General features: G+C 47.1%; 1 protein-coding gene across 1 annotated transcript; it reads right to left on the bottom strand.

The window, feature by feature from the left end:
• On the bottom strand, positions 1–27,991 carry SNRNP200 (small nuclear ribonucleoprotein U5 subunit 200). The gene is made up of 45 exons (NM_001308369.2): positions 27,830–27,991; positions 27,155–27,318; positions 25,701–25,872; positions 24,764–24,956; positions 24,224–24,279; positions 22,768–22,866; positions 22,248–22,400; positions 22,048–22,147; positions 21,734–21,870; positions 20,805–20,888; positions 20,535–20,708; positions 20,098–20,235; positions 19,707–19,862; positions 18,953–19,123; positions 17,563–17,756; positions 17,246–17,369; positions 14,739–14,888; positions 14,386–14,496; positions 13,689–13,820; positions 13,331–13,519; positions 12,775–12,972; positions 12,210–12,362; positions 12,016–12,096; positions 11,649–11,732; positions 10,886–10,992; positions 10,424–10,542; positions 9,964–10,118; positions 9,663–9,852; positions 9,284–9,457; positions 8,116–8,276; positions 7,571–7,798; positions 7,027–7,218; positions 6,761–6,939; positions 6,407–6,558; positions 5,438–5,546; positions 4,508–4,616; positions 3,576–3,765; positions 3,314–3,478; positions 2,963–3,084; positions 2,546–2,689; positions 2,274–2,450; positions 1,827–1,987; positions 1,645–1,726; positions 548–640; positions 1–443 (listed from the first exon to the last, which is right to left on the bottom strand). Exons 1-45 carry the CDS (start codon positions 27,872–27,874, stop codon positions 300–302), a joined length of 6,411 nt encoding a protein of 2,136 aa, NP_001295298.1. The 5' UTR covers positions 27,875–27,991; the 3' UTR covers positions 1–299.
• Between the last annotated feature and the right edge of the window lie 7 nt (positions 27,992–27,998).

Genomic DNA, 27,998 nt, shown 5'->3' with positions numbered 1-27,998 from the left:
TGGTTTCTCCAAGTTATTTTATTAGAACGTCTGACAAAAGGAACTACAAACGACATGCCTAAAAATGCTATGGACAGTTTATGCTTGACAACTACATGACACCTGCAGACACAAGATCCAAAGTTTGGATGGCAAGGTAACAAGAGGGAAAAGTAGTGGAGGTGGGGTGGGACAGCACCTGCACTGACCAGCCAGACCTCACACCAACAGACCTGGTCTTTCACAACTGAGATCCCGCAGACCTGTGCATCTTCCTAATTCAGGTTCAACTCCTCTACATGAGAGTAAATCCTCTGGACTCAATCCGAGTCACTGTCTGTCTCAGCTTCTTTCACATCCACGCTGAATTTGTATTCCTGGTCACATCCCATGTAAGCATCACTCATGAAGTACAGAGTGTAGTTGTGGGCGCCAGTGGCTGGGGCCACAAAGTCAAGCTTCACCTAGAAAAAGCAGGCAGAAGTCAGGGTGAGCACAGACACAAGGGCAAGAGTTCTCACTCTGCCCCCGTCTCAGAACAAATGCTGGGGCCAGTGGACACACTCACCTTGGCCTTCTGCTGCAGGGTCAGCCTCTTGATGGAGATGAGGCTATTGGACTTGGCATCTCCAATCACCACCCACCAGCCCTCTTCACGTTTCTGCAGTGACCAAAAGCCAAGAATTTCAGCATGTAAAACTTGATGGCCAAATGAGACCATGAGAATGGTCATAAAAGTAGGAAAACAAAAACCAGATAGAAGGGTTTCTAAAATTTCTTCCTGAAATGCAACTTGATATAACTGAGATTTTCAACTGTCGATGGTGTCTCAGATGAACTCAGTTTTTAAGTAGGTAGATGAACTCATTTGTTGGTTCTGGTTCATCTCCTTATCCCAGAGTACCTTCTCCTATTTAGTACCTGCCACTGAATCTAAGCTTTCACTATTAGAGATCTAGTCTTTGGGGCCTGGCAGTGTTGGATTCCTCAGAGACCCTTTTAAGTAAAAGGCATATATGCCAGATGAGAAAAACATGTTAACAGGCCAGGAGAGAATATCCAAAGTAGGCCTTGCCTCTATCAAGAACTCCTCTCTACTGGCCACTCCACTCTCAGAAAGCCCAAGTATTCCAGTTTAAAGTGCTCTTTCCTCAGAGCCTATTAAACAACTAGTTTGTAAAATTAAACATTATAGTGTATGTAATTTCTGCTTTCAACCTTCAATTATTCTCCCACGTATCAGATTTTCTTTCTGGTGGTAAAGAACCAAGCAACTGGAAGCAGAGTAAGTGACAGTGAGAAACAAGAGAGAAGAAACACCAACTAGAAAAGCCCAACTGTCCTGGGGCCACTTAGGGTTACAGAGAAATGCATCCTAAACAGTCACAGTTACAGACATACTGCACAACTGAACTGATGTTTTCACCCATCAACTGGATGGTTTTGTGTGTGTGTGAGGAAGATCAGCCCTGAGCTAACATCCATGCCAGTCTTCCTGGGTTTGCGGGTTCACATCCTGGGTGCAGACCTATACCACTCATCAGCCACACTGTGGTGGCATCCCACATATGAAGTAGAGGAAGACAATGTGCCCCTGTACCCCAACTCTAGCCAATGAACAGGGCCTCAAGTAAACAACAAGTAAAGGCAGCTAGCAGGACATACCTGTGGAAAGAGAGGTGCAATCACGGGGCCTGTGACTTCCTCCTCTCGCTCTAGCTGCACCAGCACCACAACTGGCCCACCACTGTGGGGGAGAAAAGCAGGGCAGCACATTAGTGATGTGGCAGTGGGGTCACAAATCACACCAGCATGCTGTACCCAGAAGGGACCCCTCTCCGGCTCACCTGCGGATGCTGTCCTTATCCACCACTTCGTAAGACAGCTCGATATTAGGGTAGCGGTTACAGAAGCGGGCCACATCCGCAATCTGGCTGTCAGACAACTGAAGCAATGCATTTCGTTCTTCGTCCTCCATCTCCATGATGTCGAAAACACTCTCCACTCCCTGCAATGGGTATTCAGAGGTCAGAAGAAAACACATACTAATAGGAAATGAAACTGGCTCCAAACAGCTGCTACTTTTACTTCCTCCCTAGAAGACAAGGCTCCAGAAAGAACACAGCCCACAATCATCAAGCTCGCTAGCATCTCAGTATCTCAACAGCACCTCCACCTTCAGAGGAACCAGAAGTTTCCCTTACTGTGACTCACCTCCCACAAGCCATCCCCAATCTAGGACACTCGGCTCTCAGGCTCAGCCACTCAACACTCTAGGTCCAGACCCAGCTCACCTTGTCTGTGCAACGTTTGATATGCTCTGAGGTGAAGTGTGGCAGCTGTTTCAGGTAGGAGTCCTTGGACCACATGGCTTGGGTGACCATCTGGGCCAGTTCCATAGCTGCCAGAGCAGGACTGAGCCACCCATTGCTGGAGAGGACATCTACGCAGGCCTGGATGAGCCGGATTGCCTGCACAGGGACAGGAGTGCAAAAACAGGCAGGGTTGGAACTACTTCATAGGCCACCACTGGCCCCTCCACCCCATACCCACACCCACACCATACCTTGCTAAGGATTTCCTCTGTATCTGACTGCAGCTCAGCACTCAGCTGCATGCGGGACAGGTGAGCCTGCAGAAGCAGGTTGGTCTTGACGTGCGGATCGTTGAACTTAGGGTTATTCAGCTTGTGGGGCACCTTCTGAGCCAACTGCAGAGTGGAAGAAAAACAGCTGGTGACTAACAGGTGACCCTGCCTAAGATGAGCTCTCAGGCTAACAGCACCACCTGTCCAAGGCTAACAACCCTTCAAAATGCAGAGAGGTGTGGGTGGTGGGGGTAGAGATGTGTGTGGAGGTGAGGGAGGTATGGAGGTGTTGGGAGGGGATTGGGGTTGTCCTGTGGTGACAGGGATACCACGTGCTCTTGGCACAGGCCACATTTGAACTCCAAGGATGTTCTCCTGAAGCCCAGACGTCCGCACCTGCCGCAAGAGGTTGTCTTCATGGTGCCGGATGGGAATGTTCTCATACTCTGCTGCATTGGAGATGATCTCGATAAGCCCACGCACCTTGGTCTTGGCATTCAGGGACATGCTGAAGAGCTCTGACAAAAAACGAGAAGGAGATTTAGGAGGAGTCAAAAGCAGGCAGGAAAGAAGCAGGGAGGAGACTGCCTGGGCTACCCTAGCTCCACCCTGCAATATGTCCCTCTCACAAACATGGGGGCTCTGGAATCCCCATCATCTCTCATCCCTGTGGGCCGCAGACCCCTGTAAGATTCCTTTAGCTTAGGCTCCCCACAGACACAAACCTAGCCCCTGCCAGCCCCTTACCAATGGTGGTATAGTTGATATAATAATAGGCAGCAATCATGCCCAGGTTCAGAGGTGCCACATCCATCTCATCCTCAATGCTGATGCACTTGGACTGCTCCAGGTCACTCAGGGTCTGCTCCACGAGCTCTGACAGGTGGTCAGACAGGTGACGATGGGAGATGCCTGTGAAGGTGAGAGGTAAGTGGGGAGTCACAGGGAGATGACCAGCAAGGGCTGTGAAAACCACAAAAGGATAGTGTGTACTCCAAAGTCCACTGACCCTGCAGGTTGTAATAATTGGGGTTCTGTGTCATGCGGCGGTACAGAAAGGTCCAGGTGAGGTAGTCCACAGCGTCCTGCTTATTCTCAATGGTCTTGGTGACAATCTCAGCATTGAAGTGGTCATGCATACAGTGGTCCAGATGAGACTCTACTGGCAAGGGCTCATATAGGAACTTTTTGAAGAAATCCTATGGATTAGGGGAGGGGAGACAGTAATAAAGTTCATGACAACATAATCACAAATAAGGGTCAAGGGCAAATTAAAAGGGGATGGCCCTTGTGTGACAGCTAACACACAAATAGAAGAAACCAGGTGCAGAGACAAGGTGAGGTAGTCTGGACCTGGAATGTTGGGTGTGTATCTTGTTCCCACTGGCATCACTGTCATTTTTAAAGTGGGATCAGGGTACACCGCGTCCCACAGGCAGAGCAGTGCATGAGGAAAGACAGAACCAGCCAGAAGGCGAGGAGCTCAAGGCATAGAGTCAACAGAGAAGCAATACAAAATCCCATGTGGCTGAGAGGCTTATTACAAAAGCAATGTGGAAAATAAGAGAGGCAGAAGTTGACAGAAAGAACACAAAAAAGTAACTGAAGACATCTATCAAAAGTGAGATCTGGGGCTGGCTCTGTGGCCAAGTGGTTAAGTTCGCCCGCTCCGCTGCAGCGGCCCAGGGTTCAGATCCTGGGCGCGAACATGGCACTGCTTGTCAGGCCACGTTGAGGCGGTGTCCCACATCCCACAACTAGAAGGACCTGAAACTAAGATATACAACTGTGTACAGGGTGGGTTGGGGGAGATAAAGAAGAAAAAACAAAAAAAAAGATTGGCAATAGTTGATAGCCCAGGTGCCAATCCTTAAAAAAAAAAAAAGTGAGATCTGTTCGGAGACCCAGGATCTCTAGGTGGTGCAAGAAGCCAGGACTGACCTTTTTGGAGCCCTGACACATGATAACGCAGCGCCCCTCATCATCCTGCAAAGGGCGGTTGGCATGCCCCACCATCTGCAGCACGTCATAGATGGGGTAATCCACATACCTGGTGAGAGAGGGGAAAGGAGGCAAAGGTGCGTCAGCACGGAGACCGCACTCCCTAAACGTCCACGGATAAAATGCAAATATTGGGAGATATGGGCGAATCGCAGCAAAACTCTGTGTTTATGAGCACCTGTGCTTAGGCACTAGTTTCACTTGCTTATCTATTCATCACTGTCATTTTCAAGTGTAAGAGTCGTCACTTTGTTGCTCTGGGTCCTTGAACCAAAGCTATAAACCCACCTAATGCCAAAAGCAAAATCACCCCCGATTAAAGGATCAAATATCTAAGTCAAGCTGCCTAACCTTAACAACTGCATATTTCATGAGTTAGCAAGTCACCTAACTTAAATCCAAACCTAGAAGCAGGTTCAGACATTAAAAATAAGCCCATAATATAAAAACTCATTTGAAAATAATCTGCATTTTGGAAAAACAATTATTTTTAAGAGTTAAATTATTCTAGCTTTTTCTAGAAAAACCGAACCTTCTACTTCGTGTCACCACAAAGGTATGTGACCTGGACCAAGTCACTTCTCCAGTCTGTAAAATAAACAGGTTGACCATGTAACCTCTAAGGTTCCCTCGGGCTCAAACTTCCTGCTTCTCCAACTTGCTGAAATATGGGAGGACGACTATAAAAGCAGGTGTGAGCCCAGGTCCTGAGACTAAAAACTCTCTCGAATACCTGGCTGTGGTGGAATCTCAGCTAGCTGTTTACTTCCCTGACACCTTTTCTTCATAGTAGCTAATTTCTGGATTTTCAGACAATATGTTCATTTTAGGAGGGAGGTTCCCGTTAAGGCAGAGCACAGCTAGACTCACGCGTGGATTTTGCCATTGTAGTACTGAGTATCCATGATGATCACCAGGTGGGCGGCCACATTCATGCCCCAGCAGAGACTCCGAGAAGCTACTACCACTTGGATAGCCCCTGAGAAGCAGAGGGGAGAAGACGACTGAGTGCAGGGCTCCCTGGGTGAGGCAGGATTTTCTGTCTCCTGGGCAGGCAGGGGCTTATCTTGTGCTACATTTCAGAACTCAGAGCAAAGCTTACTAGGAACAAGGTCTAATGTGACTAAGAGGACTGATGTGGAAATGTAAGAGGTGGCTCCATGCCACTGTTGCCCTGCTTGGGGGACTATCCTAGAGGAAGCGAGGTAATGCTGGAACAGAATGCCAAACCCAGGGAAAGCTAAGGTTAGACACCTGCCTGACAGACCAGCCTTGCTGACTGGAAAGTGCTAACGCCAAGTCAGCCATGGGCTGGCTCAGTACATGGCAGGAAAATCGAGCTCTCTCTGAGTGTGCCCCAAACCCAACAGATTCAAGGGTCAAAGAGTGACAGTAAGTAATTCTGGCGGGAGCATCTCCATTGTAGCACCACCAAGCAGTGTCAAAATGATAATACTCCACGTGAAATGCCACGGGTCAACACGACCACCCAAGGGAGGCTCACGGTTCTACCATTTCTACTCATCTCTAAAGTCTAACAACATGGAAAACCAGGTCCTAGTGGCCAAAGGTCCTGGTCTAGAAAACCAGGTTCTGAAATAATACAACCTTTTATGTGCCTGCCTGTTTTCTCACCTAAGAAGTAGTGATATTTGTCCCACCTATATCACAAAGTCATTGGGAAGATTCAAATGAGACAAAAGATAAAATAATCAGAAAAGTATTTTCAAAATGACTACTGTGCTATAGAGAAATACCACCAACACCCTAAAGTTTAAGACATAGCAGCTGTGATATCCTTGGATATAATCTCACGCTGTGCCACAAGTTACTTTTTACCTGAGCTGAAGAGCTGTTCCACTAGGCGTCGCTCCATGGGGCTGAGCCCCTCATGCAGGTAGCCCACCCCATTCAACAGTGTTTCCTTGAGTGTGCTGTCACTTAGTTTCTCCAGGTATGGGATCAGATCCTTCTCGGTGCAGTGCAAGAACCTGGGTGGCACAAGCACTGATTCAGCTCAGAGCAGTTCCAGTCCCTGGCAAATACCCCTCAAACTGCAGTTGCCCAGTCCCTAGCCAGATGGGGGCCAACCCCCACCCTCAGAAACAGAACACCATTCAGGGTGGGCCAACCTCACTTGAGCTAACTCCCCCTCACATCCACCCCCAGAAGCCAGGCCCCACCCCACCCCACCTCTGCCGCTGGATGTCTGCTGCACATGTGGTGAGGATGTCAATCGCAGTGAGGCGGGTCTGCTTGCGAGATGGAACAAAAACAATGACAGGCTTCTTAGGAGAGTGCTTGGTGATAGCATGGTATACCGGCTTGGCCATGGACAGCAGGCGAGTCTGTGTATGGCTAATGTTGAAGCCCTGAAGACAGAGGAAGAAGAGAGACACAGGTTACAAGACCTGGTACTGTGCATAGGAGGCCACACAGGACTGAGGAATGGGTCCTACCTGGATGTGCAGCTCCAAGGGTACGGGACGCACGTTAGGGTGGAAGTTGAAAGTGGAGGTGGCACTGCACCCAAGCCAGTGGGCTACATCCTTAGCATTTGAGAGCGAGGAGCTAAGTGCCACAATGCGAATGGGTCGCTCAATCTGGGAGGAGATGTAGCGCATACGGGAGCAGATCACTTCTAAGACAGGCTTGGAAAGACAGAGGAGGGAATAACTACAGGCCCACGTGCCCCATCCTCTGCCCTGAGTTACCCTTCATGTATAGGCCCAACAGGCTCGAATGATCTCCTAATTCTTCCTTCTAACTGGGGGCTCTCCTGTCTTTGGCTCCACCTCCTCCATAGCAGCCAATCTCCACGAAGCAATGCTATTTTCCCAGAGCACTACACACAAGTCTCACATCAGCCTTTGGGAATTAGGGAAAACCAGAATCCTCTTGGAGGAAGCCCCTAATCTCTGGCCTCAGACCCAAACATAAAGCCCAAAGCCAGGTCACCTGGCCAGTCACAGACCCTCTTCTGTGCACAAGATCAAGCCATACCCCATTCTCGCCCCCGATAAGGTGGACCTCATCCACCACAAAGAGGTTGATGTTCTGGACATTCTTGCGCTGCTTCCACCGCCGGGAAAGGATGTCCCACTTCTCAGGGGTGCTGATGATGATATTGCCTTTGCCCAGAAGCTTCAGGTCCGTGCTGGTCTCCCCCGTCAGGAGCACCACTTTCTTGTTCAGCCTATCCTGGAACTTCTCATACCAGTCCATGTAAACCTGGCAGGCAGGGAGACGGAGGGCAGAAAAATATCAGGCTATGCCAGGCATCATTTATCATGAGAAAAACCTGAGAATCCAAACAAAGAGACCTATTGATCTGTAGATCTCAAGCTACTTGACAATCCCACACCAACCTTTAAGTGATGGGAGTGCTTTTCTTTACTACACAAACTCAGGAAACTACCAAGGGAAAGCAAACAGTCTTGCCCCAGTTGACCCGGCAAATTTCACCGCATAGAAAACCTTGTTCTGGACTCACAGATAAAAACTGCTTCTAGGAAAATTCACATGTGACACACCACCACATCACACACCTGCTCTGCCAGAGCCTCCATGGGGGTGATGTAGACACAGCGCCCCTCCGAGTTCTGCAGCAGCATCCTCAGGATGGCAAACTCTGCACAGATGGTCTTCCCGCTGCCCGTGGGGGCCCCCACAAACACGTTGTCATCACTGTTGTACACAGTATTAAACACTGAAAACAGACAGAGAAGCAGCATGAATATCGAGGAGAGAAGAGACTCAAACCGCTCATCAGAACAGAGGACAACCTGAGAAACTCAGCCAGTCAGCCATGGAGTGCCAACAACCAAGGGGTGATGGCATGAGGGCCTCCAACTGCAGCTGGGCCTGCTACATCTCCCCCTCCTCATTTTCTCCCTCCCACACAAAGGGAAGAGGGGAAGAAATCAAGATCAAGAGTTCAGGTCCCATGGGGATCTGTGGGATGACAACAGAAGCAAAAGAGACCAAGCCTTCTTTGCTTCTCTGCCGGTCTTCTCAGAGACCAGGATGCAGAACAAAGGGGAAATGGCGACCTTCCTCTGCCCCTCCAACACTCTCTTATGTTTCTTGGGAAAAGTCTAATATAGACAGAAAGTGAAAACCTAAGCCCTGGCATCAAGACTAGGATAAAGTCCAAGTTCTATTTATTAGCTGCTTCAACTGGGATGCCTCTCTACGCCTCAGTTTCCTCATCCATAAAATACGACGCTAATAGTAGTATTTTAAGTAGTAAATCCCTCATCGGATTGGCAGGAGGAATAAAAGAGAAAACATCCAGGATGTCCTCAGCGAAAAGCACACAGAGAACAGGGTGTGCTCTGTGAATGTGCAGTCATTTAAAATGATGAGGGGGAGGAGGCCTCAGTCAACGCCGCACACTCCGGTTCAACGCTTGAGCATCAGGGGCAGGCAACCGGCCTCCTGAGCCTGAGAAGGACAGTGCGCTGTGATAAGACCTTGCTCTACTGACCCTCCCCAGGGGGACATGAGAAGAAGCAAGGCAAATCTAACAGTAACCGAGGACATCCAAGAAAGGAAAATGCCCCAGTGTGCTCCAACAGTTGGGCTCAAGGAGCTCCCATGCCTGTCAAGCACCTGAGCAACCCTACTTCCCTTCCTGCCACAGAACGTATCTACCTCTAGGTGACCTTAAAAGGCCTCCACAGGAACCGACCACATGGGAATGGAAACACCTACCTTGGGTCTGGATGGGATTGAAGAAGGGAAATTTATCTTGGTAAAGGCTCTCAAAGGCACTGTTTCTCAGGGCCGACACGGGCAAGGGCTGCAGGTCCAGAAGCTCGGTTGGAGGGGGGTACTTCTCTGGTAGGATCAGATGCCGGAAAGAGACAGGCAGCTGGGTCTCACAAGCTGTGAGAAGAGAAATGGGAGCATAGTGAGCAGTCTTCTCTTTACCTAACAAACCTCCAGAGCCCCTCCGTGCACACTGGAAACCCCAAGGCAGCGTACGTATCACTCCCCAACAAAGTCTGGCCCAGTACAAAGTGCAAGACATTCTTATAATTGCACTGGGAGGACCTGTTCCCAGGGGACCATGCAGAGGAGACACACTCACAGAGCCAGCGGTCAGACACCACACGGATGAAGTACTGAGGAGGCAGCGGTTCAAAGACAGGCACGAAGAACGTAATGAGGTGCTCGTCCTGGGCATACTTGGCCTTGAGTAGAAAATACTCATGGTGCAGTATCACCTCGCTGTCCACATCCTCCACCAGAATCCAGAATGCCTCTGACGAACCATGGACCTGCCAACACAAGCACAAATAAAAGGAATGTGAGCCAGAGAGTGAATTTAGCACCTCCAATCCAGCGCTCACCGAGATCACTCTGAACCCAGGCCCTCCGCAAAAGCTTACTTTTTCATCCCACTGGAAATCTGGTGTGATGGTCAGCTCCACTTTCAGGGTGGAGCGTGTGATGGGCTGCAGGTGCACTGACAACTCCAACTTGGGAAACAAGTGGACATATTTGTGGATGGTCTTCCCCATCTTCGGCATGCGGATAAGCTCCCCTATGAGGACACAAGAGAGGACAAGGGGCTGCAGCCCAGCCTGCCTAACAGATCTGCAAACTGGGCTCTGAGGGCCACCAGAGGAAACCGGCCGATTCGACTCCAGTGGGGCAGGTTCTTCCCTTCACTCTCAGGGAAGCCCAGAGGATTCAAAGTCTCAAGACCAAGAGCTGGCCTAGTACTTCAGTGGGACACGAGAAATGAACACAAGCTATTAGGGCCCAGGGCCCAGGAAGGGGAAAGTGTAAAGGCTCAGAAAGGCAGCTGAGCTGTAAGGACACGAAGAATGATAGCGTCCCACACACCTATCTCGTTATGATTCAAGTCATATAGACGCTCAAAGGGGAAGTTTTTCTTCTCAATCTTCTTCACTACTTCCTCAGGGAGTTTCCGGAACTGGCGCAGAGGACACATGGACTGCCACCTATCCAGGAAGGAAACAAAACTAGTCCCTTGTACAGGGCCTGTAACAAACTGCCCTCTTTATGGCTTCCAACAGATTAGCCGTGACCACACAAGACTCAGTCATTAAAGACTTTCGAAACTGTACCAGCAGTGAGACGTGAGAGCCAACACTCGCCACCACCCTCCCGTCACTCCCCGGCTCCACCCCAAGGGACCTTCCTTCTTCTCAACTTTCACTGAGGTACAGGTTACATTTCATTTTCCAGGACCAGAAATAACATGCACTCTAAGGCTTTCCCTCTACACTCTCAGCCTGGGAACCCAACTCATGGCGATCAGCCTCCAGCTCAATGCACCCTTACATGCGTTTGTCGATCATCTTGCAGAGGTTCAGGGTCTTGTCTGTAAGCTGTGCCCAACCTCGGTTCAGGACAATTTCAAAGATGGCACGCATTAACCGGCCCGCCGACTGGGGAAAGATGGAGCATGCCCGCTGTTAAGTCCCCACTATCTCCAGACCTAACGAAGCCACTCTATACATGCTTCACCTACCTCACGCTCCGATGCAATCAGCCGCACCAACTCAAAAAAACAAAGTCCCACTGTAACTACTTTCTCCCCGCTCTATAGTGTCGACATTTGCTTAACGCATAATAGAAAAGTGCAGCTCGAGTACACTGCACATTTTAACCTAACGCTCACTGCATGATTTTAAAGCTTTTGGCTCATTTAGCATTTAGGGTTCTCACAAGAGTGAGGATGTGTACCCTCAGAGATAAAGACAAAGAATAGTTACTACATCCTTTCGCCATTTCTGGATTTATTTGAGCCACACAGCCATAATAGGAAGTCACTCTCTGTAGGGAAGCAGACACTGTGTCTTGCGGATCTCCCTGTGGAGCCTCCCCAGCGCTCTCTCTCAAGGCCTTACCTTCTCCACACGCTCAAGATCAGTAAAACAAGTGCCTACACCATACATGCATCAACTGATAAGCCAACTTGGGCAAAACTCAGCATTCCTTCTCCGCCACTAGCATCAGGCCTGCCTTCTCCAAGACACACACAGCACACAAGGATTGGAACGGTGTAGGCCCCCTTCTCCCAGCAGCACAACCCTGCCCTCACCTGTGTAACATATACCATGTCGGCCATCAGTGCAAAGCCCTCCAATTTCAGCTGTGAGATGAAGGCTTGGAGAAGCACATTGATCTGGAAAAAAACAAAGTCAGCCAGAAGTAGGCTAACCATTGAGCAGTCCAAGAAAGTGAACCATATCTCTGCTCTGGGCATAAATCCTGGGTAAGATCTTCCATAGCTCTTGATTTACAGACATTAAACAATTGTTATTCCATACAAAAACAACATATGAGAAGGACGCAAAAACTAGGAGAACTGCTCAGGTTAAAGTATAAACTCAAATTCGAGATTCATCTTCTAAAAGGTTATGAAAACTACCTGGTCCTTATTCCAAGCAGAGAGGAGGTGCACTCACCTTTGCACTGGGTTCCTCAATGCTCTCCTTCACAGGGATGGGCACCCTCTCCAGCAACTTCTGCAGCTCCAGCTTCTCCTCCTGCCACAAGAGGTTAACAGATCAAGGAAAAGCCAGGGAGCCAGGGAGAGAATCCATCCAGAGACTTGGTGATGAGTTCCAACTCACTGTCCCAATACGCTGTGTGGACTTACCTCTCTCACGGTGATGTTCTTGAACTCTGAGGACAGTGAGAAGACTCTGAAAAGCTCAATCTCACTCAGCGTGGGCTTGAGCAGCTGGTTGTAGGTTTGTACTGTATCATTGGTGATGTAGTAGTGGCTAGCTATACGGCCCAGTTCTGTCACCTACAAAGATGTAGCACTCAATCCAATGCCAATCATTAACAAGCTGCAACCTCTCACTGTGGACAATAGATGCCCACTGGATGAACTCAGCAATACAAGTGCCTGGCCCAAGTACATGAGGAAAGATGGTACAATAAATTGACCAACAGTGAACTGATGCCCGCACAGAAAAGATAACTGAATTAGCCACCTTAACTCAAGTTATGGAAAGGAGGCATTGTCAGGTTTTATTATACCATTTTACAAGTTCCTAGGTTCAAAGGGCACATTCCAATCCCATTTGTTTTTCTACTCTTGCAAGCAATGGGCGATTAGCCAGGCAGTACTCAAATCAAGACAGCAACTTGAAAAATTGTCTCCTGGGGCTACAACTTTTGCTGAGAACTTCGCCTCAATCCCTCAGCCCGCTCACCTGGAAGTTGCCTGTCTTCTTGTCATACTTGACCAGATTGTTCTTATCCAGCATCAAGGCAGCAGTATGAACCAGATCCAGTCGGCGCTGGTCCAGGAGGGGATCTCCCTTGAGGTCATCATGAGAGATGCCATAGAGGGTTGGGGATCGGAGCATTCGGATATACAGGTAGGCATAGCCCAGCCAGTTCACTGCATCCTACAAGACACAGCTTAGGTCTTAGCATACAGAACTGATGTCCAAATGAAAAGTTCCCATGGATCACTTAGAAATTAATTCCCAACATAAGGATGTATATTGTATTGTCTTCTGAATATTTATAATATTTCATTTTTAAAAAGACAGAGTCCTTTCTAAGATCTTGGTAACAAGGGGAACTGTCAGCCATAGATCTAAGAAGCTTATGAGAAACTGCTTACACTGAAGATGTCGGGTGCAGGGCTGGAGGACCCTGGATGCTGGTGGCCCACTGCACCACAACAGAGACCATCCCACTCCTGGTACTTTGGCCTCTCTGGAGAAGGCAAGAAGCGCCAAGAGCAGAGCCCTTCCCTACCTTTGCATTCTGGACGTTCCCCAGCACGATTTCCGCATTGAGCATGTCAGGCAGCTTTGACACCATCTGGCTCTCGATAGGAAGCTGCTGATTGAGGAGGGACAGATAGTACTGCAGCTCCCCGTGAGACGTGATGAGTATGCCTTCGCCCTTGGTATCATACTGGGGTCTTCCAGCACGTCCCAGCATCTAGGTCAGAGACAGCAAACCAAGAGGCCTATGGCCACAGAGGTTCTGGGTTTGATTCTGGGCTTCCACTTTACAGAACCTTGCTTTCCATCTGCCAGCTTTTTTGCACCCTTGCATTTTATACACAGGATACTTTTTCCCAAGGAGGATAAACTCAAAGGCTCTGTACCTGCAGAATGTCCAGTGCCCCCAATTCTGTCCAGCGCCCCTTCTCTGGACTGTACACCTGGGTGCCCTTGATGATGACTGTATGTGCAGGGAGATTCACACCCCAAGCCAGAGTTGCTGTGGAAACTAAAACCTGCAGAAGCAAGGGAAGGTAATAAGGAAAATGGATGTTACTACCAGAGGGTTAATATCCCCAATTTCTCTAAGCAACTCGCCTCAGAGCTTCAAAAGGACTGAGGTGGGTCCCACACTTGTCAACCTAACCGTGGAATAAAGGAGGAGTCCTTAGGTTCCCCATCTATTCAAGAATTAACATTTCAAGGCTCTAGAGACACCTAAGAGGCAGAACTGCAGACCTATATTAACCAACTTAAGGTTACTAGACAATTAAAAATACAGGCAACCCTGAGACAGGGAATGAACAAAGTCCCAACCCTGTGAGGCCTTGTTTGGCAATATCTGGAGTGACCAACGTGCTTGCTTCGCCATGCTTCTCAGACACTTTCCTAAACTCACTCATCTGCCCTCATGCGGCATGTGGAGAGTTGGGAGAGGTGGCACGAAGTTATATTTACTGTACCTACCACCACTCTGACCTGGCTTACTTGAGCCAGAAACAATAAAGTACCAGGTGCAAAGATATAGCACAACCTTTGACATTTCGTGTCTTCTGAAGTCTGCACTTGGAGGACCCTCACCTGAATGTGTTTATCGGCAAAAAGATCCTCTACGAGTGTCCGGTCAACTCTGGTCATGCCTGCATGATGAATAGCAAAGCCATAGGGCAGAAGATCCTTCAGTTCCAGATTCTGTGGAACAGAAAAAGAACAGGTGATGAGCTGAGGCTTCCTGTGGGAACTCTCCCAGAGACTAAGTAAATCTTTTCACGTGACACCCGACCCCTTCCTTATTCCACATAACCACATCCAGACAATCAACTTTAACCTGTGTGAAACCACAGCACCATGATGCAGTCCTAGAGTGTCTGGACAACCTCCAATGGAGCCAGTTACCAGGTAGGAATGAGAGAACAGGATCTGTCTTTCCTCACCTTGCACTGCTCAGCTTCTGTCCGAAGGACTTCTGTGGAGGCTGAGCCCTCTCTCAGAAACAGACCCAGAGTATCCTTCTCTAGGCACATGTCCCGGATGGCCCTGGCCGTCTTCCCAGTCTCCTTCCGGGAGTGGACAAACACCAGCACCTAAGTAGAAACCACACTTTGCCACAGTCCCAACAGCTGCTCCAACAGCCCCGGGGCACCAGCAGCAGGAAGCAGAGGCTGTACCACTGTAAGGCCAAAAGCCAAGGTCTTAAAGAGGAGCAATGGCAGGAATGTGTACTGGTTCAGAAGCCTGAACAAGGCCAGCAAGACCCTAAGTGAATGAATTTACCGAGTACAATGATAGAGTCCTGTAACTGGAAAACTCAACTCACTCTTACCACCCTATCTTTAATAGCAAGTTTAATATGGATGCAAATTCAGGAATCTCAATTAAGAATTTGTGTCTATGGGGCTGGCCCCATGGCCAAGTGGTTAAGTTCACATGCTCCACTTCGGCAGTCCAGGGTTTCGCTGCTTCGGATCCTGGGCGTGGACATGGCACCACTCGTTAAGCCATACTGAGGCGGCGTTCCACATGCTACAACTAGAAGAACCCACAACTAAAAACATACAACTATGTAGCTGGGGGCTTTGGGGAGAAAAAGGAAAAAATAAAATCTTTAAAAAAAAAAGAAAAAAGAACTTGTGTCTAGGCACCTGACAAGATGCTAAGCCACCTGAAGAATGTGTCTTCAAAATAACAGCAAAAATTTTACATGAAATAACGGGCACTGGCCTTTATAAAAGGACTTAGGAAATAACTCTCAGTATGAGACTAGCACCATTTTGTAGGAAATAAAGTCTTCCAAGTATCTAGTTGCAATGAAAGATTTGTCTCTTCATCTAAACTCATATGCGTTTTGGTTTTTTTTTTTTTTGCTGAGAAAGATTTGCCCTGAGCTAACACCTGCTTCCCATCTTTCTCTTTTTGTTTGAGGAAGATTCGCCCTGACCTAACACCCATGCCAATCTTCCTCTATTTTGTATGTGGATTGCCACCACAGCATAGCCACTGAAGAGTGGTGTACATCCACGCTGGGGACTGAACCTGGGCCACCAAAGCAGAGCACACCAAACTTTAACTAGGCCACAGGGCTGGCCCCTCATATGCTGTATCAGAGAAAAATAAACACATAACCTGTTACTTTTCCTTAGCTTTTGTCTTGGTTAACATGGCTAAACTCAGTGTTCAATTAAAAAATACTATCATACTTTCTAGTAAAATGCCCTCTTCCACTAGTTTTTTTGTTTTGTTTTGTTTTTTAAGATTTTATTTTTTCCTTTTTCTCTCCAAAGCCCCCCCAGTACATAGTTGTATCTTCTTCGTTGTGGGTCTTTCTAGTTGTGGTATGTGGGACGCTGCCTCAGCGTGGTTTGATGAGCAGTGCCATGTCCGCGCCCAGGATTCGAACCAACGAAACACTGGGCCGCCTGCAGCAGAGCGCACGAACTTAACCACTCGGCCACGGGGCCAGCCCCTGTTTTGTTTTGTTTTTTAAGATTTAATTTTTTTCCTTTTTCTCCCCAAAGCCCCCCGGTGCATAGTTGCATATTCTTCATTGTGGGTCCTTCTAGTTGTGGCATGTGGGACGCTGCCTCAGCGTGGTTTGATGAGCAGTGCCATGTCCGCGCCCAGGATTCGAACCAACAAAACACTGGGCCGCCTGCAGCAGAGTGCGTGAACTTAACCACTCGGCCACAGGGCCAGCCCTCTTTCACTAGTTTTTAATTTTCATCTGTATTTTTACTGTGTTATATTTTTAGTGTAAGCCACCCAAATCTCTTATGGAAGGACCCTTGATAATGTAGATAGAGAGCATGATTATCTGTGCCTGGGGATTTCTCTTTTGCTAGTTTTTTTTTTTTTTTTTTTTTAAGATTTTATTTTTTCCTTTTTCACCCCAAAGCCCCTCTGGTACATAGTTGTATATTCTTCGTTGTGGATCCTTCTAGTTGTGGCATGTGGGACGCTGCCTCAGCGTGGTTTGATGAGCAGTGCCATGTCCGCGCCCAGGATTCGAACCAACGAAACACTGGGCCGCCTGCAGCGGAGAGCGCAAACTTAACCACTCGGCCACGGGGCCAGCCCCTTTTTTTTTTTTTTTTTTTAAGATTTTATTTTTTGCTAGTTTTTAAACGACAAATTCAATTTCTTTAATGGTTATAGGACTGTTCAGATTATCTGTTTCACCTAGGCGGAGTTTTGGTAGTTGGTGGTTTTTGTGGAATTGGTCCATTTCTTCTAGGCTGTCAAATTTACGTGTAAAGTTGTTCATAATATTCCTTTATTATCCTTTCGATGGCTATAGGTTCTGTGGTAATACCCCATTTCATTCCCGATGTTGGTGATTTGTGTTTTGTCTTCTCTCTTTCTCTCTGCCAGCCTTGCCTAATGATCAGTAAGTCAGAAATTCAAAAGAATAGAGTTAAAGAATAACAAGAAACCATGGACAGACCTGATTTTTTCCAGCATGTTCCATGATTTTCTCATAGACTATTTCATTCATGATCTGGAAACGCTTGATAGCTTTTTTCTCTGTGATGCCCACGTAAGTCTGTTCCAGAGGCACTGGGCGGAAGCTAGAAGTTCAACAGTTAGACAAATGAGGTTTTTTGGGCACAGAATACTGAGGAAATAACCAGTCCTCTTTTTGGATTCACACGTCAAAACCCAAAGGCCCTTCTAAAACCCAATCCAACAGAGCTCCTTGGAAAAGGAGGAGGACAGCAGGAAGGTCACCCTGGCTAAACTTCTCCTTGTCTTTTTTTATACCTGTTATCAAAGTAGAAGAGGCCCTTGGCAGGATCAACACGCAGAAAGGTGGCCACATCTTCATAGTTGGGGAGAGTGGCACTAAGACCAATGAGTCGGACATCTTCTTGGGTCATCTCAATGTTTCGGATGGCCCTGGCCACCAAAGCTTCTAAGACAGGACCTCTGTCGTCGTGGAGAAGATGGATCTCATCCTAAGGAAGGAGAGGGCAGCAAATTACCTCTATGACTAGAGGAATGTAGCCCCCTTTCCTGAGAGTAGTCCCATTTTGTAGGTACACACCTAATATGCCAAATAAAGAAGACAAGAAAACGGATCCCAAGCCAGAGAAACCCAAAGGATGAGACAATATTCACCGTGAAATACTCCAGGAAAAAACGCTCTCTGACCATGAGCTGCTTTGCTACAGTTCAGTGAAACATAGTGCTTTGTGGCAAGAAAATCTGATACTTCAGGTAAATGAGTTCATAACTTCACTCAAAGGTAAATTTCTTTACTAAAAATGAAGCTTCTGACCAGAGCATATTTCTGTCAAATAAAGCTTCACCTCTGGGTAACTATCCTTACCAAGAATAAGATGTCAGGCATCAAAGGACAGTTCACATAGCCTAAGGCAGTGCTTCTCAAATTGTAGCAGCAGGGGATCTTATTAAAATGCAGATTGTATTTCAGTGGGTATTCCATAGACTCCACATTTCTAACAAGATTTTGAGAAGAAAGGCTCTAAAGCAAGGGTTAGCAAACTTTTTCTTAAAGGGCCAGACAGTCAATATTTTAGGCTTGTGGGCCAGCCGGATCTTGTTTACAAATACTCAATTCTGTCATCGCAGCACAAAAGCAGCTGCAAACAATACATAAACAGGTATGGCTGTGCTCCAATAAAACAAAAGCCAGCAGCCACAGCTTGCCAACCCCTGCTCTAGAACACTAAAGATCAGTGTGTGAGGTCTCCTTTCTGCTTTCCCAGACAACTTAAAGAAACTACACTCAGACTCGAAGTCATTCCTCCCTGGATGCTTCTGTGTATATGGAACACAATATCCTGACTCTTTACTCATTCTCTCTGAGAAGAGACTATTTATTTATAAAGGCCTTTAATTTAATGTTCTGGGAAAACACAATTAGTTCTTTTGCCTGTTTATATTTATTTCAAGATATTTCAGACATAAGAAAGATATAAAGAATAATATGGCAAACGCTATGCACCTACTGGAAAAGTCCAGATTCTCATTTAACAGTAACAGCAATGCTGACAGTAGCTGCCATTAGAAAGGCCAGTGACCAGAGAAAAGGCACTGAAGAAATGTTCAGCGCTGAAACTCAGCCAACTCTCCTTGACGAGGCCGGGGCTCACATTCCCACTACGTTTCCCGAGCACTCCCTGCTCACCAGAATGATGAGCCGCACCAGCTGGGTGTAGGTGCGCTCTCCACCCTTGCGGGTAATAATGTCCCACTTCTCCGGGGTGCAGACAATGATCTGAGTGGCACTGATCTCCTCTTTGCACAGCTGGTGGTCACCAGTCAGTTCTGCAACAGTGATGCCATATGTGGCCAGGCGCTGGGTGGAAGAAAGGCATGTCAGGCAGGAATACTTGAAGGGGGCCCTGATACCACACTTTCTGTCTGGGAAGTCTGAGCGTAGGGTTTTGAAAATAGGTACCAGCCCATCAGGGAGATATCAGGCAAATTAGATCAATCATCTGAGATATTTCTACAACAAACTCAAGTTTACACTCAGACAAATGAAGCAGACAAAGGATCTCTGGGAGCTCTGCACACAAGACAGGGAAATGGAAACTTGTCGATAACAGGACCTAGGATAACACCTCTAGGTCTCTTATCAACCATATCCATGTGAGTGTTTCATAAACACTCCAATAATGCACATGACAACAACTGCAGAAAACTGCTATGGAAAGGATGAAATAAAGTAAACCTTTGCTAAAGCCTTTCACTGTAGACAGCTCAGTGTTTCTACACTTAGGAACACTGTACCTGGGTCAAGTTCCATCTTTGAAGTGGAAAAGAAACACCATATGAGGCATTCCAGAGATGCTCCAATACAAAAAGCAGTGATGTGCCAGGCCTGGTCCCAATACTCTGACAGCTGCACCCAATATATTCTGGAGAAAAGCTCTAACCTTTCCAAAGCTGCCCACCATCTCCTGCACCAAAGACCGCATGGGAGCGATGTAGATGATCTTGAAGTCATCCACGTTGATCGTGCCGTCCATGTTAATGTGTTTCCCTATCTCTCGGAGCATACACATCAGGGCCACGTTGGTCTTACCAGCACCCTACGACAGAGGTCAAGGATGAGACGGTCTGTTTACCTGGATATACTCACTGCCCAACTTCCATGGACTTATCACCAAAAGAAAATAGAGCATGTCCTGGGAATTTGATCTTACCATTTAATCTCTTCCATCAAAGAATAAAGAATTGGAGGGGGGCATGTGCGGAGATGAGCTATCTTTTCACCAAAAACATACAACACATTCTACAAGAAAAAAGCAGCAGGGCAGTGCTTACGGTAGGTGCACACAGCAGCAGATTCTCATCTGTCTCCAGAGCAGCACGGTAGAGTTTACTCTGGATCCGATTCAGTGTTTTGAAGCCCTCAAATCCAGCCTGGGCGTACTTGGGCAGCTTCTCTACTGGAAGCAGTTGCTAGAAGGAAGAAATGCCATTCACATCACACTGGCAGCACCTTGAGCAGACTGTGTTTTTGCAGGATTTCCAGGATTGCATTTCCTGGCAACCTCCCTATGTAACTCTCCACTGAAGGCCAGAGCAAAAAGATCAATATTGTCCCCTAGGCTCCAAATCAAAATGGGAAAACTGTGAAGCAGTGTCTACTTCTGGAATAAACTATTTATGAGACAAGGCCACATTCTGGTCAATGGGTTGAAATCCAAACTGGAAGGGAGGTGAACTAAGCAAAAAACTGAGAAAAGCAATTTACTCACTTCCTCTGAGCCGAAGGGCTTGGGCTTCAGAGCAGGCACATGCACCTCTTCATAGCCCTTGCGCTGGCGACGAAAGGATCCATCAGGAAGCTGACAGCGTTTATTGGCCATGAAGTGGCTCCCCTGGGTAAAAACCAGGTCCTCCAAGTCCAGAACCTGCCGTGGAGCCAGTGCCTGGGAGTATGAAAAACAAACATACAAAAGAGGTGAGCGAGCTGAGCCAAGGAGTTTTCCATCCATCACAGCCTTGGAAAGGACCCCGATACCCACCTCTCCACCCTGGTCCAGATCCATGGTTTCCAGATCTGTGTCCATTCGGGACTGACGCACTCGCTCTCTCCTGGACCTTTCCTCCTTTAACAGGGAAAGATAAAAAGAAAAACAATAAGTCATCATCATTCTAAGTTTTTGTCCTTTTCAGTCTCTGCTTAGCTGAGCTGGATTCATGGGTGCTGACTAGCTAAGTCTCATAACAGAAAGACATCCCCTTACATTCAGACACTTGCTATGGGGACAACCAGAATGATAAAAAGCAAGCAAACACCTTTAAAGGGACAGTGCGCAGTGTAGGATTTCAAAAGTAGTCGTTCAGCAAGTCAACATCAAAGGCTATCCCTGAGGGGCAGAAGTATGGGTTCTGTGTTCAGCAAACATGTGTCCTGTGCCTGTATTTTCAGTAGATACCATGACACACCGTATAAACAAACAGTAAAGGCCCACAGTGCTGGTGAAGACAGCAGCAGGTCAGTGGTCTCTCAACCACACCAATGTGAATGTGTTGATTCTAATCTATACCACTGAGAAACCTCAAAGAATTTAGAGAAATATTTGACTTCTTCAACTTCCTCTTTTAATAGGAATTTAGCTTTATGCTGCAATCTTCTAGCCAATGTCTCTTTTTAAAGATTTTTATTTTTTTCCTTTTTCTCCCCAAAGCCCCCCGGTACATAGTTGTATATTCTTTGTTGTGGGTCCTTCTAGTTGTGGCATGTGGGACGCTGCCTCAGCGTGGTTTGATGAGCAGTGTCATGTCCGCGCCCAGGATTCGAACCAACGAAACACTGGGCCGCCTGCAGCGGAGCACGCGAACTTAACCGCTCGGCCACGGGGCCAGCCCCTAGCCAATGTCTCTTTTGCAAAGCAGATGAAGCAAACACTATAGTTCAGGAATCAGACAGATAAACCAAGCCAGCCCTTACCCGGATCAGATCCTCCTTCTCAGTTTCATGGAGCTGGTAGAGGAACTTCGATAGCTCTGGATCAGCTTCCATCTTTCCCATGATCCTTTCCTTTTCAGGTTCACTCTGTGCGCTAGCCAGCAAAGTACAGTATAAAACTGCCAACAGCAAAAGGAAGAAAGGGAAGGTGAGAAGGAGGGGGTGAGATAAAACCAAACTTCAACCTTGGGATAGAAAGAAAAATAAATGACACAAGTGCTGAAGTTGTGAAAGCAACAGCACTTCCAGCACACGTGCGCGTGCATACACTACAGGAGGGTCCGCTATATACTCACTCATCATCCTGTGCTGCCGCAGCACTTTAATAAAATCGAAAGTGTTGAAACCAAGGAGCAGAACCAGCTGGTTCTCACATTCCCGATCATCACTGGCCGTCTGCAGAGAAGGTAACACCATAATTAAGAACGCAACCAGCTGCTTCATACGCTGTCCCATCTGCTCAGATCCACTGAACACAACGTTATCCTGGCCATACCTTCAAAATCTCCAACACTTCATCTGCCTTCTTCTGCGACACAATGGCATCATCATAGAAGCGACTGAGCTGCCGCTGTAGCCAAAACGCATCAATATCCCGAGGGTGCAGATCCTTCTTCTTGGAACTCATCAGTTCACCTGAGGCTACAAGCTACAAAGGCAACCAGCAACTTAGCTCACCTGTCTGTTCGCCCCAATTGCTTTCTCATCACCTTGCAACAAAGTTCTATTCGCCCCCATAGCCTTCCCTCTTTTGAGGACTTTCCAGAGGGGGAAAAAACTCTGCTATGTTGAGTTCAGGAGCACACCAAACTAAGATTTCATAATCCATGCCTTTGGGAAGGAGGATGACTGACTGAAAGCTTAAGAAAATCAAGGCACTAAATGTTTTCTATGGCTCACCCTATAAAAAGGTAGGTCAATAAACAACACTTAACAGGATCTAGGTATGGGAAAGAAGTGCTACCCTCAGAAATAACCTGGCCTTGCAGCAATGGGCAAGAGCAAACTGTACTTACATTAGCCGAGAGGGTGCAGCGCACCACAGCCTCATCCCCTTCCATGTCATCATCAGACGCCTCTTCGCGAACCTCCCCATACACATCCTCGTCACCTTCCTGTGGAAACAGTCCCAACCCCAACTCATCATTTGAAGCTGACCCTGACATCACCGCAGAACCTCCCCTTTGAGTCATTTAAAATTAGCTCCACGGTTAGAGCAATGGCTTTGGGGTGAAACGAAACAGCTTACTGGGATCCAGGATCGGCCTTATTCCAGAGTGCATTTAACAGAATGACCTCCCCACTCTAAGTTTACTTGGTATAGTGAAGTTCACTTGGCATGCTTTTCTTCTCTATTCTGCTTCTCACCTTAGGCTACCACAATGGCAACCAACTGGATCACAGTCTCTCTCATATACACACAACCAATAAATGAAAAACAGAGCTATCAGATAACAGGAGAGAAGAGCTACACAGAAGGCTGCCTGGGAAAGCATACAGTGATCTAGAAATGCAGACATACACACAGCTTGCTCACCACTGTCTTCACTCCCACACTTGCTCCCCCTGTACTGTGTACTCAGCAGTGTCATGCTGAAAGCAGGCAATTAATAATAAGGATTTGTTAAATGAATGAACACTATGAGCAAAGCATTCTTTTAGTTTGTTGCTACTTAAAAGTATAAATCCTACTAACCACGCTGCAGGAGGGGGCTTAGCAGTCACCTACTTCAATCATCTCATTTGATAGATGGATAAGCTAAAGCAAAATCATGTGCGCAAGATACAGGACCGAAATTCAGACCTCTTGGCTCCCCATTTGGTGCTCTTTCCTCTGACTCTCCCGTGCTACCCCTTCTTCCTGTCCTAGTATATGATATTCCAAGGCTGGCAAGGGCCAAACTCGCCCACTGAGAACTCTAAGGCAAGTCTGCAAATTTTTTCAAGCGGCCCACTAGTTCCTATTTAGTTATATTCAAGAAATTCTGATTAGATGGCAAACCTCAGTGGCTGCTGCAACTGTTACTTAAACAATCATGTACAAAATACGCCCATGATCTTGGGCAATGTGTATTCTACTGAAACTGGCAATAGAACACAGTACCGAAAAGTGGGAAATTATCACAATACGGTTAAAATGCAATAAAACGTGGCGGCATACACCCTCAATGCAGGTATACACTGTACTTATCTTTTGTCTTTCTTTTTGCTGACCCCCTTGGTTTATTTTAAATTATTTTTTCTATATTTCTATTTCTACTTTTGTATTTCTAGGTTTAAATCTGCTTTATAAAACCTCGATAACTGTAACAATTTTTTAGCAAAATAACATTTACATCCATGTTTGGCACCCACACAACATCATAAAATTTATCTGGGTTAAGCTAGGGAACTTCTTTACATTAGAAGTGGTCCCCTCACCTTAACAATCTCAAAAAACAATAGACTGGGTCCATTTGCTTTATCACTCACCTCCTCATCAGACTCAAACTGTACATTCACACCATATGTCTCATCAATATTGTCATCTGAAACAACAAGGGAGTGAGAAAAAAAAGACAGTGAACAAGGTTAGTCACAATGCACTATGGAACTAATTGCTTCCCCCAATTGCCTGACCTACGTTCCTCGAGACAGATCTAAGGTCTAAGGACACACAAAGACACTTAGCGATCACCACAGGAGAGCCATCTGTACTGCCACCACTGAGGCATTCTCCAACCTGCCAACCTGGATTAGGCCCTGCTCTGCCTTCTCAACCACTTGAGCCCCCTAGGCTCTGCCCAGGTTTTCTCCCACGTGTTCTATACAAAAAAGGGTCTCAGGGTAAGAAAGGCCTGCCGTAATCTAGGGATTCTGGAGTCCATCAATCATAACTCCACAATAAGCACCAAATAGGTTATGGGAACTGACTGACACGGTCAGGTGCTTTAATGACTGAGGCCAGAAGATCACATTTAGGGGTCAAGAAGCAACCAGTTAATACGATCAGAATATAAAAAGCTCAGTTACCCATATTCTGGATTTCCTTGTCTCCACCGTAGTCTGTGATCTTTTTGCCCAGGTTCACTAGCACATGGTATCTCGTATCATCTGTCTGACCCAGCAGCAGGTCAATCTCCTTTCTCCTTTCCTTGTCCCGAAGCTTTTCATTCTTTAGGACAGCTAGAACTTCATCAGCTGCCCCACAAAGGATATCACGTGGCTGGTAGCAAAAAAAAAAACCCAACAACAAACATTTAGAACAATGAGACATAGCACATCACTGACAAGCTTTATGTGACAACAGGATGTGAAGAGCCATACCTCTTTACAACCTGCATAGCAGGTTTTATTTTCATTTATGTTAATAAAAAATGCCACCAAGAATCACACAACTGAAGGAAGACCCATCTGTTTTAAAAAAGACTAGCTGGTGGTCTAAGGAAACAGGACACAGCTTCCACAACAGTTGGCCACATTTCTCCAGGTGGCAGAGGCTCCGAAGTCCTCTAACCTGCCAACTTTGGTAATTCTTTGTCCTCACCTTCTCTAGCACCCCCCTCACCAGAGCCTCTGAGACTTTTAAAGGTCCTTAATCTAATCACACACGCATAATGGTCAAAAGTACAGACACCGGATATAGACTACCGAGGCTTATATCCTGGCTCTGCCAAATACTACCTCTGTAACTTGAGAAAATTACTTAACTATTCTTTGCCTCGCATCTCTCTTCTGTAAAATGGAAAAATGAATATTAATAGCACCTAGTTACAGAGCTCATGTGAGGGTTGAAAGAGAGAAGATACATAAAGTTCTTTCGCACATAAGTAAGTGCTCAGTAAATATTAGCCACTTCTACAAACTGCTATGGCTTACACAGGAAAATCCACACACGGTTCTTCTGGTGCCCCCGAGTAGTAACCCTCTCCCACTCCAAAAACATGGCTTCACCCTCTGGGTGTCTCACCTGGTCTCCAAGGGCAGCCTGGATGAAACTGAGCAGCACCTCATAGGTCTCTCGGGTCTCTTTAGTTTTGGGCTTATAGATGATGCCCACCATCTCATCAATGCCCTCCGAGAGCAGAGTATAGCCCTTCATCTTGTTGATGTCATGCCGGTCCTCATCACGCTTTCTTCGCCTGATGAACACATAGTGTTATGTTGAACAGGCAGAACCTTCCGTCCCAAAGGCAAGACTAAATCAAGCCCACTCTACTCTCCTCAGCTTCACGGCACACAGGTAATATTTAAAAACATGAACGTGTGGGGCCAGCAGGTGGCTGGGTGCTTAAGTTCACGCACTCGGCTTCAGCGACCCGGAGTTTTGCTGGTTCAGATCCTGGGCGTGGACATGGCACTATTCATCAAGTCATGCTGAGGCGGCATCCCACTGAGCACAACTAGAAGGACCCACAACTAAAATACACGACTATGTACTGAGGGCTTTGGGGAGAAGAAGGAAAAATTTCTAAAATAACAAAAAATACTCATGAATCTGTACCTCAGCAAATAATTCCCAATTGGCCTTAGTCACTTGAAGGAATGTTTTTTAATGGAAACGCAGTAACAGAAAGGGACTCTTCTGGCATTCTCTCCCTAGATGCACTATACATTACAATGAGACATCCTCCTCACTTTTTTAAAAAAGATCGCCTTTTACTTTGTATGACATTATACAATTGGATTTTGACTAGTTTTTCACCCCTCAGACACATTTGCATCTTCTAGCCAGAGAAACTGAAGCTCCAAAGCAATCTACTACCACTGATTCCCAACAAATTATAACAAAACTGGAAAAGAAGTCACACTCTGCAAAGTGGAGGACCAATGATGTATTAACACATTTCAAATATAACTAATCAAACCTGGCCCTACAAATTTTTGAGACTTCATCAAGGGAAAGGAGGAAGACAGATGATCAGAGACAAAAGATAACGGTGAGATAAAGTTCAAAAGTTTTTAAGTTTTGAAATAAATCCCCCAAAAAGTAAAAAAACAAAACAAAAAAAACCACCTGCCATTCATATTACAGATGCTTAAATGTTAGCTTGTAACAAAAGTAGGAAATGGGTAACAGGAGAGGAAAGAAGTAGGGGTGGGAAATTAGTAATGGAAGAAAGAAACGAGTTGCTGAGACAAAGGAATAGCAAGGGTCTTGAAAATACCATGAAGAAAATTAGGATCTCTCTAGAGACCAGAAACACACGTTGGACGAAGGTCTAAAGTTTGTTTTCCACTTCAGGTACCCCTGATACAGCCAAAGAACCTTTTAACTCTAATGTTCTGTTTTTACCTTCACTCAGTTGTTTTAATGCCACTGATGTCTCCTCCTGCACGAAGCATTTCAGCAAAAACACTGCTCAAATGCTCCAGGGCAGACAGCCTTTGATCTGAAGAAAAGTCATTTTCCCAGGTACTCACTTCGCTCTTCTTTCCTCCTGCATCTGTGGTTTGGTCCGTTGAGCCTTGTCTCCCATCCGGGTGCCCTCCAGCTTCCCAACCAGGGATAGCACCTCTCCTGTGGGTTCATCCCGGCGGGTCCGGTCAATGAGAGAGCGGTCAGCTTGGAGGACAAGATTTGAGTTCTGAAAAGATCACAAAATTACTGAAGCTCTGACATGAGCAGGGCTAATTCACACATCACAGGGATTCCAGCTGATGATAAAGGAAGGAAGAATCGGAGCAACTAAGCGCTAAGCACGGGCGGGAATAAAGAGAAACAGCTTCGTATAACTGCGCGTGAGCAAAGGGCAATCAGATCAGCTGAACAATCCTTGCTTCTCACACTGCCCACAACCACCCATACCTGGGAAAGGTGCTGGGCACCTTGGGGGTGACATGTGGAAGTGGGCGGGTATAGCGCCGAGCGGACAGGCACAAACACTGCTGGCAGAGCTCTCAGCCCATCCCGCCCGCGCCAGACCCCCGTGGGCTTATTCATACACCCCCACCTCGTGTACCCGCCCTTCGCCGCGATCTGACTTCCCCTCGGCTGCCGCGGTTCTCCTGTAGGCCTTCAGACCCAGACTCCCTTCCTCAGCCTCCCGCTCCCCGCTGGGCTCCCTGAGCCGGGCTCCTCCCCGAGCCCACACGCACCGCCTTGTACTCGTACTGCAGGCTCCGGGCAGTCACATCCGCCATGGCGGCGGCTGCTCCGGGGCCTGAGAGCTCAGCTCGCCCTCACCGCACGCTACAAACCGCCGCCGCTCTCCGCTCCCGTCCGGCCGAGCGACGCAGGGAAGACGCACCGGAGGCAGGAAAATAC

The sequence above is a fragment of the Equus caballus genome, chromosome 15, assembly GCF_041296265.1.
Source record: "Equus caballus isolate H_3958 breed thoroughbred chromosome 15, TB-T2T, whole genome shotgun sequence".
NCBI classification, from domain to species: domain Eukaryota; kingdom Metazoa; phylum Chordata; class Mammalia; order Perissodactyla; family Equidae; genus Equus; species Equus caballus.
Note: the sequence above shows the minus strand (reverse complement) of the source record. Positions and strands in the feature narration are given on the sequence as shown.

Bases quoted from the DNA above. Each gene is read 5' to 3' on its own strand.
- SNRNP200 (NM_001308369.2), bottom strand. From the start codon at position 27,874: ATGGCGGATGTGACTGCCCGGAGCCTGCAGTACGAGTACAAGGCG. The intron at 25,873-27,154 runs GTGAGTACCTGG...TGTGTTCATCAG, and splicing joins CAGGAGGAAAGAAGAGCGAA to GCGAAGAAAGCGTGATGAGG. The intron at 10,119-10,423 runs GTGTGTGGGACG...GTGTCCTCATAG, and splicing joins CTTGAATCATAACGAGATAG to GGGAGCTTATCCGCATGCCG.